At 47.3% G+C, this 14,605-nt stretch overlaps 1 protein-coding gene across 1 annotated transcript; it reads left to right on the top strand.

Annotated features, from left to right (window-relative positions):
* Positions 1-12,096: 12,096 nt before the first annotated feature.
* On the top strand, positions 12,097-14,121 carry LOC124685941 (vacuolar-processing enzyme-like). The gene is made up of 7 exons (XM_047219964.1): positions 12,097-12,276; positions 12,420-12,584; positions 12,655-12,811; positions 12,902-13,245; positions 13,327-13,527; positions 13,609-13,809; positions 13,966-14,121. Exons 1-7 carry the CDS (start codon positions 12,097-12,099, stop codon positions 14,119-14,121), a joined length of 1,404 nt encoding a protein of 467 aa, XP_047075920.1.
* Positions 14,122-14,605: the final 484 nt, after the last annotated feature.

The following is a 14,605-nucleotide window of genomic DNA, read 5'->3' as shown; positions in this document are numbered from 1 at the left end:
GACGTGTCGATCGCACGCATCAAGCTCTTTCTGGCGCCGCTGCCGGGAGATCAAGACACACCGCAAGGAGTCTCCACTTCCAATCTCTTTTTACTTTGTTTTTGTCTTGCTTTACTTTATTTACCGCTTTGTTTGCCTCTTATATCAAAAAGGAAAAGCCTCATCGGTGGCGCACGAAAATTTGATTCTGTGGTGCACGGGTGGTGCGCCACGAAACGTCGCCACAAAAATAAGCTTTCGTGGCGCACCCGATCGTGCGCCACAAAAATAAGGTTTACGTGGCGCACTTTTTCTTAGGTGCGCCACGAAAAGAGTGCGCCACGTAATTGCTTCTTAGTGCGCCACGGAATTTGCTTGTATTATACACGATTTTGTGCTGCACTGGTATACATATACGGTTTATACACAGACAATACGGATACACAATACGGATACACAGGTTATATACGGCAACATTCAGATATAATATAAATATCATGTACATTGCACGGATATAACATAGACATCATCATCACATTACTTAGAGCCCGATCGAGATACATATATAGTGGCAAGTGTCAAATGTTTTGCATACAACTCTTAATTCATACAAAATTCACAATTTCGAGATACAAAGTAGTCTTCATCCGGTTCCTCCTTTGCTCCGTCATCTCTACCCACCAGGCTCGCTTGCATCGGGGTCCTTCCATCCAGTTCCTACTATGATGAAAATGGAAGAAAGTGAGACCAACAAGTATCCGATGCACAAGAGAAATGGAATAAATGCCTCATACATTGTTGGTCAACACAAATATTAACATTCGGGGACGGTGTAAGTGAGACCAAGTCCGATGCACAAGAGATTGATATTTGTGCTATCTTACCGAGCTCACTTACGCCGCCCCGAGTGTACGGTGACCAAACATTTTAATCATCGGCATTTTGAAAATGTCAAAGCAAATGGAATGACAAAATGGAATAAGTGCCTCATACATTGTTGGTCAACACAAATATTAACATTTAGGGATGGCGTCGGTGAGACCAAGTCCGATGCACAAGAGATTGATATTTGTGCTATCTTACCGAGCTCACTTACGCCACCCCCAAGTGTACGGTGACCAAACATTTTAATCATCGGCATTTTGAAAATCTCAAAGCAAATGGAATGACAAAATGGAATAAGTGCCTCATACATTGTTGGTCAACACAAATATTAACATTTAGGGATGGGGTAAGTGAGGCCAGGTAGGATGCACAAGAGATTGATATTTGTGCTATCTTACCAGGCTCACTTACGCCACCCCCAAGTGTACGGTGACCAACATTTTAATCATCGGCATTTTGAAAATACCAAAGCAAATGGAATGACAAGGGCCTCATACTTTGTTGGTCGAAACAAATATTAACATTCCGGGACGGAGTTAGCGAGCCGAGGTAGGATGCACAAGAGATTGATATTTGTGCAATCACACGAGGCTCACTAACACCGCCCCGAGTGTACGGTGACCAAGCATTTTAATCATCGGCATTTTGAAAATCTCAAAGCAAATGGAATGACAAAATGGAATAAGTGCCTCATACATTGTTGGTCAACACAAATATTAACATCCCGGGATGGCGTAAGTGAGGCCAGGTAGGATGCACAAGAGATTGATATTTGTGCTATCTTACCAGGCTCACTTACGCCACCCCCGAGTGTACGGTGACCAAACATTTTAATCATCGGCATTTTGAAAATCTCAAAGCAAATGGAATGACAAAATAGAATATGTGCCTCATACATTGTTGGTCAACACAAATACTTTGCAGAAGGGCCCCCTTTCCCCGGTCGGCGTTCCGTCAACGGGTGCTTGACGACACAACAACGCCGATCTGCATCTCCGGCGCGAACCACGCCGGTCCCTCGCTGTCCGGTGAACGAGTCCTTGATGCAAAGACCGTGCCGGCCTGCCCGGCATTATGCCGGGCCGTGTTGCCGCGCTTCAAGCCGTGTGTCCCGCGCCTGCACTTGTTCGCCTTCTTGCCGGTGAACCAATAGGCTGATCGTTGGAATAAGGAAACCGATGACAGCCGGTCGCAAGATTAAATTGCGATCGGCCGTCATCGGCTTCCTTATTCCAACGATTAGTCTATTCGTTCACCGGGCAAGAAGGCGAAGAGTGCGGGCGCATGATCGACACGGCCGAAGCGCGACAACGAGAGTCGCCATGATGCTAGGGAGGCTGGCACCGTCTTGGCATTAAGGACTCGTTCACGTACTGGACGGCGAGAGAAGAAAAGTGGTGCTGCGCCGGAGAGGCATGTCGGCGTTGTTGTCTCATCAAGGACTCGTTCACGGAACGGCGGCCAGGGAAAGGGGGCTCGTCTACAAAGTATATTGCGGCGTATAGGTGACCAAACATTCTAATCATCGGCACTAAAATGGAAGAAAGGCCAATGCAATTAAGAAGTAGCTAGTATGAACTAAATGGAATGCCTCATACTTTGTTGGTCGAAACAAATATGAACATCCCGGGATGGCGTTAGTGAGGCCGGGTAGGATGCACAAGAGATTGATATTTGTGCCATCACACCGGGCTCACTAGAGACACCCGGAGTGTACGATTGACCGAACATTCTAATCATCGGCACTAAAATGGAAGAAAGAGCCAAGTGGTATCAACTAAATGGAATGCCTCATACTTTGTTGGTCGAAACAAATATTAACATCCGAGAGATGGAGTAAGTGAGGCCGGGTAGGATGCACAAGATATTGATATTTGTGCCATCACACCAAGCCTCACTTGCTCCACCCCGAGTGTACGAGTGATCGACCAACCATCTAATCATCGACAAGTAAATCACTTGGGGTAATGTTAAAATGTTTGTCTCCATATTTGGGAGACATTTTTAATATTGGAGTCTAGCTAATGGAAATCAAGAACTAGTCTTGATCTCCAAATGGTGATTAGAGGGAATTTATTCATCTTAAGCAACATTAGGGACAAATGGGATCATGCAAGGGACTTGGGTCATTTGGATCATAAGGCATTAATTAAGGAGGCAACCAGGGACAAAGGGAAACATTTGATGATCCATTATCATAGGCAACAAAGCGACAACTTTTTCCCCTCTAATCTAGCTAGAGTCCTTAAAAGAAATCCATCATAAGCATGGTCAAATACACATATATAGCATTTGGAGAGCAAACAAGCAGTAGCCATATCACTCAATCCAATAATATAGTAATTTGGATCATAAGGCATCAATTAAGGAGGCAACCAGGGGACAAATTAAGGGAAACATTTGATGATCCGAGTAAGTGCATGACACTTTGAGCTACCCAAGAATAAAGGCCAACGAGTGGATAAACATCTCGCTCAACCATTTCTTGCACTAGAGGAAAAGTAACCAACATTGAAACTTGAATAGTCAAGTGACACTACAAGCAGCTCACACACACATGCAAACACATGTGTTGACGAGTAAGTAATGGATATCAAGAACTAGTCTTGATCTCCAAATGGTGATTAGAGGGAATTTATTCATCTTAATTAAGCAACATTAGGGACAAATGGGATCATGCAAGGGACTTGGATCATTTGGATCATAAGGCATCAATTAAGGAGGCAACCGGGGACAAAGGGAAACATTTGATGATCCATTATCATAGGGAACATAAGTCAAGATGCACAAACACACATAGCATGCATGGAGCGAGATGCTCCAAAGGGATTATTCATCACTTGGTATATAGACCAAGTGATGCTGTGCAAAAGAGAGGCCAATCAAGAACCGAGTAAATCCAAGTAAGTGATAGATATGCCTAAACAAGCAACAACACATAGCATATCCCAGCTAACCGGATGAGACAAGTCTTGGTAGCCAACTGAATCACCTAGCACCACCTAGCCTTTTAAAACCATCGAAACAGTCCTTTTTCTTCAAAGGATACCACGGTGGCATTCATTTACATGATCCCCTACGTGGATATCTCTATTTTCATCAAAGCCAACAAGAAATAGATCATAAGGAATCAATTAAGGAGGAAACCAGGGACAAAGGCATCAATTGGGGTAATGTTAAAATGTTTGTCTCCATATTTGGGAGAAATTTTTAATATTGGAGTCTAGCTAATGGAAATCAAGAACTAGTCTTGATCTCCAAATGGTGATTAGAGGGAATTTATTCATCTTAAGCAACATTAGGGATAAATGGGATCATGCAAGACTTGGGTCATTTGGATCATAAGGCATCAATTAAGGAGGCAACCAGGGACAAAGGGAAACATTTGATGATCCATTATCATAGGCAACAAAGCAGCAACTTTTCCCCTCTAATCTAGCTAGAGTCCTTAAAAGAAATCCATCATAAGCTCACAAGAATCCATCATTTTCTTCACAAGGATACCACGAGTAGCATACCATAGTAGCATTTCATGCATTTAAATGAACCGAGTAGCATCAAAACCAACCAAATGTCCAACTAGCAAGCAATACCAAGTGAGCAAGTCTGCATTACCTTGTACGAGGTTCGGACAAGGATTTATAGAACAAGTACGAGAGGCGGAGGCGGAGGCATAGACAATTTCTATAAGCATATAGAACACTCCAATTTCTATAAGCATAGACAATTTCATTGTCACATCTTTCTATAAGCATCACTAGCAGCAGCAGCAATGCATATGAACACCATATACGAGTACGGTTCAGAACAATTTCATTGTCACATTGTACAGGTTCGGAACAACATATAGAACACTCCAATAAGCATCACTAGCAGCAGCGGCAATGCATATGAACACCATATGAAGCAAAACGATTAGGGGCAATGCATCCGGAGCAACAGCGAGCAATACATCCGGAGCGAGCATTTCGTCGAGCACGTTGTGCTCGCGCGGGGGAGGAAGAGGGAGGGAGGGGAGGAAGAGGGAGGGAGCTCACCGACGACAACAACGGTTGTGGAGGAGCTCACCGACGACGACGGCAAGGGTGGAGGTCGCGGCGGCTCCTCCACCTTGACGCGACGGCGGCCCCTCCTCGCGGCGGCCCCTCCTCGCCGTAGCGGCAGCTTGTGCTGCAGGTGGCGGGGATGGGAGGAGCGTGGCGGCAGGCGGCCCTCGCGTAGGAAGGCAGCGGCGACGGCGACGGCGATGGCGCCGACCATGGCGGCGCGCGGTGAGGAGAGGGGAGAGGGGAGAGGCGCGCGGTACGGATCGGAGGTGAACGAGGCGTGGGCGGGGGAGGGCACGGGATGATATAGCTAAGTTCCCTTAGTTCCGTGGCGCACCGGAACAAGTGCGCCACGGAATCAACTACTTCGTGGCGCACCAAAGCAAGTGCGCCACGAAACGGTAATTTACGTGGCGCAGCGCACCGCGTGCGCCACGTAAATACGTACACCGATAATTGGGGGTGACAGGTTGTGGGGCCCGCCAAGTTTTTGTGGCGCATGGTCGGCTGCTGCGCCACAAAATTAAGCTATTTCTGTGGCGCACCGAGCTTTGTGCGCCACAAAATAAGTTTCTGTGGCGCACTCAAAACGGTGCGCCACAGAACTAAGCTTCGCCTATAAGGGTTTTCCTACTAGTGCCAAGCCTAGCATAGGCATCGAATATGGATTCTCCATCTCGAATCATGAACTGGTAGGCCTCTTGCTTTGCGGTCTCATAGAGAGATGATTGGATCAAATCGGTTCCCTCTTGGAGTACTACGATCCGATCCCACAACTCTTTAGCGGAGACAATGTCATCAACTTGATCTAGAAGCTTGCGGTTGATGCCACTTCTAATCTTGTCACGTGCGGATGCATTGAGTTGACGGTTGTAGAACTCGGTGGAGGTCAACCGAGTAGGATCTTGTGGCTCCCGATGTCCATGAACAATGAGTTCCCATAGCTCCACACTGCAGCTGCGAATATGAGATTCCATAGCAGATTTCCAATGTGGAAAGTGAGTTCTATCGTAATGGGGAACGGTCCCACTATGGTTTATATGAGGCATGGGTGAAGTGTTTCTAGGATAGTCATGGTTAAACTCATGGTAGGATTCTTTAGAGGCCGAAGCCCCACTAAGAGTTCCACCCGCAGTTAGGTTCTTAAGCATGGCAGTCATTTCTGTCATTTGGTTTTGTAGCTCATCCTCCTTTTTCTTCTTCTCGGCATCATATGCCAAGAGTCTAGATTTCATCTCTTTAACCGAAAGGTTAGAGTCGTCATCTAGACCCTCGAAGAGTTTATCCATCTCACTCTTAAGGCGGTGAAGCCCTTAATAAGAGTCCAAGCTCTGATACCAATTGAAAGTATAGAGATGGTAAACCTAGAGGGGGGGGGTGAATAGGTTTCTACAAATTTTAATTCTTTCTTTGCAATATTAGGCTTTGCGGAATATAAAGATGAGCCTAATGCAAACTAGGTGAAGCAACCTATATGAGGATACAACTAACTCAAGCACGAAGGCTCTCACAGGCAGTTTAAATCACAAGTAAGGAGTTCGGTTAGAGATAACCGATAGCACGCGGAGACGAGGATGTATTCCCGTGTTCCCTTGCTTTGCAACAAGGTACGCCACGTTTGGAGGAGTGGAGGTCCCACGAAGGATTTCCCGCGCCACGAAGGCTCACCCTATTCTCCGGAGCCTATCCCACGAAGGAATAGCTCACTCACTTGTGGTAGACTTTGAGGTAGCCTCCAAACCTTCACAATCTTGCCCGGAGCAAATCCACAGCCCGGATGCTTCCGGACTCCTCTTGCCCACCTAGGGTTTCCAAGGAACTCTAGGAAGCAAGCTTCTCAATGAATACAAGGGGGAATGAGATTTGGCTTGGTAGAACGGTAGATCGGGTCCTCCTCTAGTGATTCCCCGGAGGGATTTGAGTTTGGGTGGAGGAGGAGGGAGATCTGAGGCTTTTGGTGTTTCTAGCAATGGAGTATGATAGAGAGAGCTCAAGAACAGCTTATAGTATGTTGCCTGACCCTTCCAAGGTAGAAGAAGGGGTATTTATAGTGTTCTTCAAAATCTGGCCGTTGCCACTTGCCACCTCAGCATTCTTCCCGACAAACCCGGTCAGACCGGACCACAGACCGGACAGCCCGGTCGTGAGGCCGGTCAGACCGGACTGGCGACCGGAGCACCTTTGCGTCGTCCTGGCGCTTCTCCGGTTGGTGCCCGGTTGCTGCCCGGTTTCCGAGCGGTCGACCGGACGGAGTGCCGGACCCGCCGGTCAGGAGCCCGGTCGACCGGGCCATAGACCGGACCTGCTGGTCCTCCTTTGGAGCCCGGTTTCCGACCGGTCGACCGGCCAGTACGCCGGACTGGCCGGTTGCTGGCCCGGTTGGACCGGGCAAGTGACCGGATTCCTCCTGTAACCCCTTTTTGATTGTTGTTGAAATGGGGGGTCTCCTTTAGCCTTCTTGTTCCATTGATACACCTTTATACCTCTTTGGCTAATACCTGGGAATCATCTAGCAGTCATGTATTAGTCCAAATACACTAGCACGGTGTCATTGTTACCAAAATAATGGATAAGGGTAAAATACCCTTACATAAGCCTTTTCAAAATCTAATTTCAAAATAACCCCATTTAATTTCTTAGTATGCATCTCATGTACCGTCTCATGCAAAACCGCCACTCCATCAAGAATATATCTTCCTTGCATGAAAGCGGTTTGTGATGGCTGAACTACATGATCCGCAACCGTATTAAGTCTAATGGTGGCCACTTTCGTGAAAATCTTGAAACTTACGTTTAAAAGGCAAATAGGTCTATATTGTTGAATCCTTTACGCCTCATTAACTTTCGGTAACAAGATTACTTCACCAAAATTTAGACGAAATAATTCTAGTTGTCTCATATGCAGAGCACTGAACAAATCTAGAAGATCCACTTTAATAGTGTCCTAGAAAGTTTGATAAAACTCCGCTGGAAAACCATCAGGACCCGGTGCTTTGTTGCATTCCATTTGGAAAATAGCCTTCGCACTTCTTCCTCGGAATAAGGTGCGGTTAGTAAGCTCATTTTCTTCAATAGAAACTTGGGGTATATCAGTTGTTAAGTCCTCATTTAGAGAAAAAGAACTTTCATCCGGAGGACCAAACAAGCCTTTATAATAATTTGTAATGTAAGATTTGAGTTGCTCATGGCCTTCAATCAATCCTTCATCTTGAATAAGAGAGTGAATACGTTTTTTCCGATGTCTCCCATTGGCTATGCCATGGAAATATCGCGTATTTGAGTCTCCTTCCAATATGAATTGGGCTTTGGAACGTTGATACCATTTGAGTTCCTCTTCGCGAAGAAGACTCGCTATCTGCGCATTGGATTGATTCTTAAGTTCAATCTCCTGCGGAGACAACGGTCTCACCTCAGCCGGCGCCTCTAGCTCATCAATCAAAGTTGATAAGCGAGTCTTCTCTTTCTTAAGAATACCGGACAAATGGGCAGCCCAACCGGAGAGGTGTACGCGCATTGCGCGCATCTTATTATTCCATCTCAAGATAGGAGTGCTACCACCAACTGGCCTTTCCCAAACCGTCTTAACCATTTCATGGAACCCTTCTCGATGTAGCCAGCCAAGTTCGAATTTGAATGGCTTCTTACAAACAGATCGGGGATTACCAGTAGTTAGAAGGATAGGAGCATGGTCAGACAATTTTTCAATACGTTCTAGTGCACGGACTGACACCATAGGGTATTTATCTTCCCATTCGGTATCCATCAACACGCGATCTAGCTTTTCGTATGTGGGTTCAGGCAAGCTGTTGGCCCAAGTAAACTGTCGACCGGACATAGACACCTCTCTCAAGTCAAGGCTATCAATGACAGCATTAAACAAGAAAGGCCAATGTCCATCAAAAAGACCTTTACTTTTTTCATGAGGAAATCTTAATAAATTAAAATCACCCCCGATCAGAATCGGATAGGGATTATCTTTAGTAAGATTTACCAACTCACGTAAAAAGTCAGCCTTAAAAGCATCTTGGGCAGCACCATACACAGCAACCAGACTCCACATGAATCCGTCCGCTTTATTCTGAATGTCGAGCTTAATGTGATACTCACCATCAGAACTAGCAAGAACAGTCATGGTGTCTATGCGGACGCCAAGTAAAATGCCACCAGACCTACCACGAGGCGGGCGAGAAAACCACTGAAAGTTAATCCCGCCTGATAAACGGTCGAGGAAACTCTGAGAGAAATTCCGCCTACCCGTCTCTGATATTGCAATAAAATCTAAATCATAATCTCTACAACCGTCGGCAATGTGAGAATGCTTAGCCAAGTCTCCAAGACCTCTGCTATTCCGAAACATGCCATTCATTGAGAAACTATTTTAGATTTAGAACTCTTACAATATCTACGAGACTTCTTTCCAGCTGAAGACCGAGAACCACGTGCTTGAAGCTTTTAGATCATATACTTGAACTAAGCTCCGAGTGTTCTAAGTCAACTTCTGAAATATTGCCAATGATAGCCGAGAGAAGCTGACCATCTAGGATGTCATCCTCTTCATCATCTACTATCACGGACGATTCAGGTCTAGTGGAGACGTTCGGAACAACCGTTAAACGGTCAAGTTCACGTCTGTCTCAACACATTAACCGAAACCGAGATCTCATCGGACGTATTACCTAGTGAGACCCCAAGACTACTCAAATTAGAAGAAATACGTGAATTCGAAAAGGAAGTAAATGACTTGGACGGATGTTTAGTACCTGTAGTGTCGAGGTTAATCTCCGCCTTTCGACGCATGGCCCTCTGCATGACGTCCTCATCCGTGACCCCAGTCCCATCCTCTGCGAGCGCGTACCTCCCACTCCTCCGCACCGTCGGCTGAACAACAGGTGGGATACTAGTGGGACGAGGCTGCTGCAAGGTGGGGACCGGCGAGGGTGAACTCGAGCGCGGAGTAGTCGCCGACGGAGCGGGCGCCGAGTCAACCGATGCAGGGGTAGAAGGCGGTGTAGCCCCCTGCAACGGTCCTGACCGCGGTGGCGATGCCCCTGTAGGCGTGGACGAAGGTGTCGAAGACGGCTGCTGAGGTGGCTGCTGTGGTGGTGCGGAAGACGTGGTTGGCTGGTGCTGCTCCTCACGCGGCGAGGCCGGCTGCATCGCCATCAAAGGCAACGTGACCGGCTGCAGCTGCGCAGCGACAGCGTGTCCGGCTGCTGCCCATGCGCCGTCGGCGATACCGGCTGAAGCACCGGCGTGGCCATCAGCTTCCTCGACGACATCGTCAGTGTGTGCTGCTGCTGCCACGTCGCGCATGGCGAGCCCGGCTGCGGCTGCTGCATGCCCACCTGCCGCGTCGGAGTACACGACGTGGCCCTCCCCATGGTCAACGAGGACTGACGCTGCCCCACCGACTCCTGCTCCGCATGCTGCGGCTGCAAGTCCGTCGAGGACGACGCCATGGTCGAGCCCTGCTGCTGCTGTAGCGGCAACACCGGCGACGCCGGCAGTAGCGACTGCGTAGACAGCCCCAATGCCGGCTGCAGCGACGTAGCGTCCGGCGTGGCCAGTCCCGTAGCCGACCGCTGTGACCCCGTCGAGTCGGCCTCTTGGCGCGTTTTTTCTTTAACTAGGGCTTTATGACTTACGATGGCTATTGTTGACAGTATTTCAAATAGTATGTGTTGCTCCAGTCTTTTTATTCAATATGTGCTACTGCAGTCTTTCTCGGAAATTCAATTCGGCTCCCGGGTGCGTATGCTCCCTCTACCAACAAAACATATTTCGAAGTGTGGAAATTTTTTGACAAAAAATTCTACATGTACATCTCCATAGTCTATGTGTATGCGTCAAGTTTCACGAAAATATAATATTTTTATGGCCTATGTAAAAAAGAGAAAACTTATCCTGCGAAAAGCATTGTTTTCAGCATTGAATTTTGTCTTTTTACACACGTTACATGATAAGTTCATTTTTTATGAAACGACTTTGCGAGCGCGTAGCACATGAAGATGTACGTGCGAATTTTTTGTTTCAATTTTTTGAAATTTAAAATATGTGTAAGATGCATTTCAAAATATAGGGAGCATATGCTCCCATGTTCCAAAACATCGCTCCCAGTCTTTCTGCCTAAATTTATGATTACTATTTTCAATCTGTTTCAATATCAACTTCACTTCTTCTAGTTAAAAGAAACGCCACTTCTTCATATTCTTTCATCAGTAACTACTTAATAGTTTTTCATCATATTTTTTCACTCTTGAGTAAAATTTAGTTTGTGTTTCTTCGGTCCTCTTTTCTCTCTGAAAACTGATCTCAGACATTTTCCGTGTTCTAAGTCATGTTCTTCAGCATTGTTATTTTTCGGTCTATCAATCTTCATTTATTTTGGTCTTGTTATTTTTTCTAGAGTCTTTGTCTCATTCCTGTGAAGGGGAGCCTTGGTGAAGTAGTAAAGCTGCCTCCTGGTGACCAGGAGGTCACGGGTTCAAGTCGTGAAAACAGCCTCTTGCAAAAATTGCAAGAAAAGGCTGTGTACAATGACCTTTGGGCTGAAGGTGAACAAGCCTACGGCAATTGTTAGCAGATCGGATGTGTCATCAGTGGTTTTCGTTGACTAGGACACTTAATTCGCAAAAAATAAAACCTAGTTCTCACTCGACCAAAACCTAGGTGCCCCCTATTTATATTGATAAAAACTCAGGGCTTCAAGGTTCGTTACAACCAATGACATCTCCAAAAGGCCTACATGAAAAACCGTGTCAAATGGAGATTATAACAAGGTGACTCTCCAAGCGCTTTTGTCTGTAGTTTGCTCACATACTGGCATTTTCTATCCGATCCTTGCCTGACACAGAGCATCAAACCATCCGTAGGTTGCACCAGAGTACAGCACAACACTAGATATTGCATCCTACATGAATCGTACAAGAACCGGACACAAAAAGTGTCCTACATGAAGTACACTTCCTTTTACTAGTATTATACTAACACTGTCGGATTGAAGTAGTGTAGCGGCAATATTGAGTTGCTTTGGAGTTAAGAAATATGGGAATCCCTTCATGACGCCCCTTGATAGTGGCGTTGTCGATGCCAATGAAGACGACCCGGAGTGTTTATATAACGGCTTGCATTTCTGTTGTTGTACTCATACTCCCAGAGTGCATTCCCAAAACCTTCACTCGTAAGTATGGCACGCCTCTGTTTCCCTCTACTTGTTGTGCAGCTGCTCTTGCTCATCGCCGGTGTAGCCGGTGGGCCGTGGCAGGAGTTCCTCCGCCCACAGTCCGACATGGACAATGATGTCATCGGGACGCGGTGGGCCGTCCTCATTGCCGGCTCCAAAGGTTTCGAAAACTACCGCCACCAGGTAAGTTCATGATTTTTGTTTTGTCAATTTTGCCGAAGAGACGAAGAGGCTTGTTCAGTACAACAAATCAACAATCCATTCACTGACTTCGTGAAAAGCTGAAAATAGTGGTTGGCAAATGAACGTACATTGTCTATTGTCAGGCAGACGTGTGCCATGCGTATCAAATCCTGAAGAAAGGCGGGTTAAAAGACGAGAACATCGTCGTCTTCATGTACGATGACATAGCAAACAACTCCGCCAACCCCAGGCCGGGGGTCATCATAAACCATCCCAACGGTAGCGACGTGTACGCCGGAGTTCCAAAGGTAAGTCCCGCCACCGTCCTCTTGTACCTCTCGTGTTCCTCGTACTACCTAAGGATGATGTCGGATGCAGGATTACACGGGAGATGATGTGAACGTGAAGAACTTCCTCGCCGTCCTGCTCGGCGACAAGTCAGCGCTCACTGGCGGCACCGGCAAGGTCGTCAATAGCAGCCAGGACGACCACATTTTTGTGTATTACACCGACCATGGAGGTCCAGGGGTGCTTGGTATTTGACTCCTGCACAACATATTCTTCTCGCAATTTGGTGGTACGTTGGAGATCGCATGCGTCTGAAGCTAATTAAACTCTTGGATAGGTATGCCAACCATAGGTGAGAGCCTGTTTGCCAGTGACCTGGTGGCAACTCTAGAGAAGAAGCACGCGGCTGGAACGTACAAGAGCCTGGTGTTCTATGTAGAGTCGTGCGAATCCGGGAGCATGTTCGAGGGCCTCCTGCCGGCCAACATCAGCATCTACTCCACAACAGCCTCAAACGCGAACGAGAGCAGCTGGGCCACGTACTGCCCCGGCGGCAGGGAGGGAGAAGCCCCTCCTCCGGAGTTCATGACCTGCCTGGGTGATCTCTATAGCGTTTCGTGGATGGAGGACAGCGACGCGCATAACCTTCGTAACGAGTCCTTTGAGTTGCAGTACGACAATGTAAGTTTCACCTTCATGTCCATCCATCATCCGTGCTGAGGGAGATAGAACTCATGATGCTGATCTGTGTTGATCGACCAGGTGAAGAATAGGACGCTCTCCTGGTCACATGTGATGCAGTACGGTGATCTAGGTCTGAATGCTCAGACCCTGGACCTCTTCATGGGTTCCTCCGATCCTGCCAACCACAGCGCCACGGTAGGCAGCACAGACAATTCACTCATGCAGCTTTCCTCCGCCGTGCACCAGCGTGATGCAGATCTTCTCTACTTCTGGCACAAGGTTAGAATTTCAGTAATCTAAAGAAAGGTTTACATGGAAATACATATAAAGCTGATGAGCAATTTTCCATGGGATGGGAAGTACCGGAGATCGTCGGACGGGATGTCCGAGGAGGCTCGGAAGGAACTGCTGGAGGTGATGGCACATAGGTCCCGAGTCGACAAGGGCATCGAGCGCATCGGTGGCATTCTTTTCGGCACCGAGGCAGGCCCCCAATTCCTCACTGCCGTACGTCCAACAGGCTGGCCTCTGGTTGATGACTGGGACTGCCTCAAGTCTATGGTGAGTGTTATGTGGGTTGTGGTATTCACAGACAAACAGAACAACTTGATAATTGATATTGTGCTTGTGCTGTCAACAGCTTTAATTTTGCTGCAGCTACAGGTAATTTGAGCTGCGACTGATAACTAACCTGTCATTTCTCCTACATCTGTGAAGGTACGGGCCTTTGAGGAGCAGTGTGGGCTGCTGGGACAGTATGGAATGAAGCATACGCGGGCGTTTGCCAACATGTGCAACGCCGGCGTTGGGCCCATAGCCATGCCCAACCTCGCGTCCAAGGCCTGCGCAGCTTCTACTCCTTCGGCCTTCTGATTAGTCGTAACAAGAACATAAGGAATGGAATGGATTGGTTGCTTCGGTTGTTTGTTTTGACAAAAGTAAGTGAGGCGCTCAAAACAAAAGCGACCAAACGATTCTGAAATAAAGTCATCAACTTGTTGTGCAATCCTTTTCTTTCAAGTCATAATTAAGTGACAGAGGTCGCCAGGTCGGGAGAGAAGCGAGAGACCATACACGATAACACTACCATGGCTAGCACACGCCAGGCCCGCGTTATTTACATTGTCACCGCGTCTTGGTCTTCGGCGCCGGATCGAGGCGGGGGCGGTCGCTGCTTAACACGTTTATTTGATTCCGAGTCCGAATGGCTACCAGGTCATCCTTAATCTGTCCGACTCGTAACCGAAATGACTATGTATATCGTGCATATATTTGTACACGATCGATCAAAGCTGCGCCTCCAACTTTGTACCTGTCTCCCGAACCAAGGCTCCAACAAACCTATCCATCTTTGCCT

This window comes from Lolium rigidum, chromosome 2 (genome assembly GCF_022539505.1).
Source record: "Lolium rigidum isolate FL_2022 chromosome 2, APGP_CSIRO_Lrig_0.1, whole genome shotgun sequence".
NCBI lineage: Eukaryota > Viridiplantae > Streptophyta > Magnoliopsida > Poales > Poaceae > Lolium > Lolium rigidum.
Note: the sequence above shows the minus strand (reverse complement) of the source record. Positions and strands in the feature narration are given on the sequence as shown.

Coding starts and splice junctions, on each gene's coding strand:
- LOC124685941 (XM_047219964.1), top strand. CDS start 12,097: ATGGCACGCCTCTGTTTCCCTCTACTTGTTGTGCAGCTGCTCTTGCTC. Junction 12,277..12,419: donor TCGAAAACTACCGCCACCAG/GTAAGTTCATGA, acceptor GTCTATTGTCAG/GCAGACGTGTGCCATGCGTA. Junction 13,810..13,965: donor GGGACTGCCTCAAGTCTATG/GTGAGTGTTATG, acceptor ACATCTGTGAAG/GTACGGGCCTTTGAGGAGCA.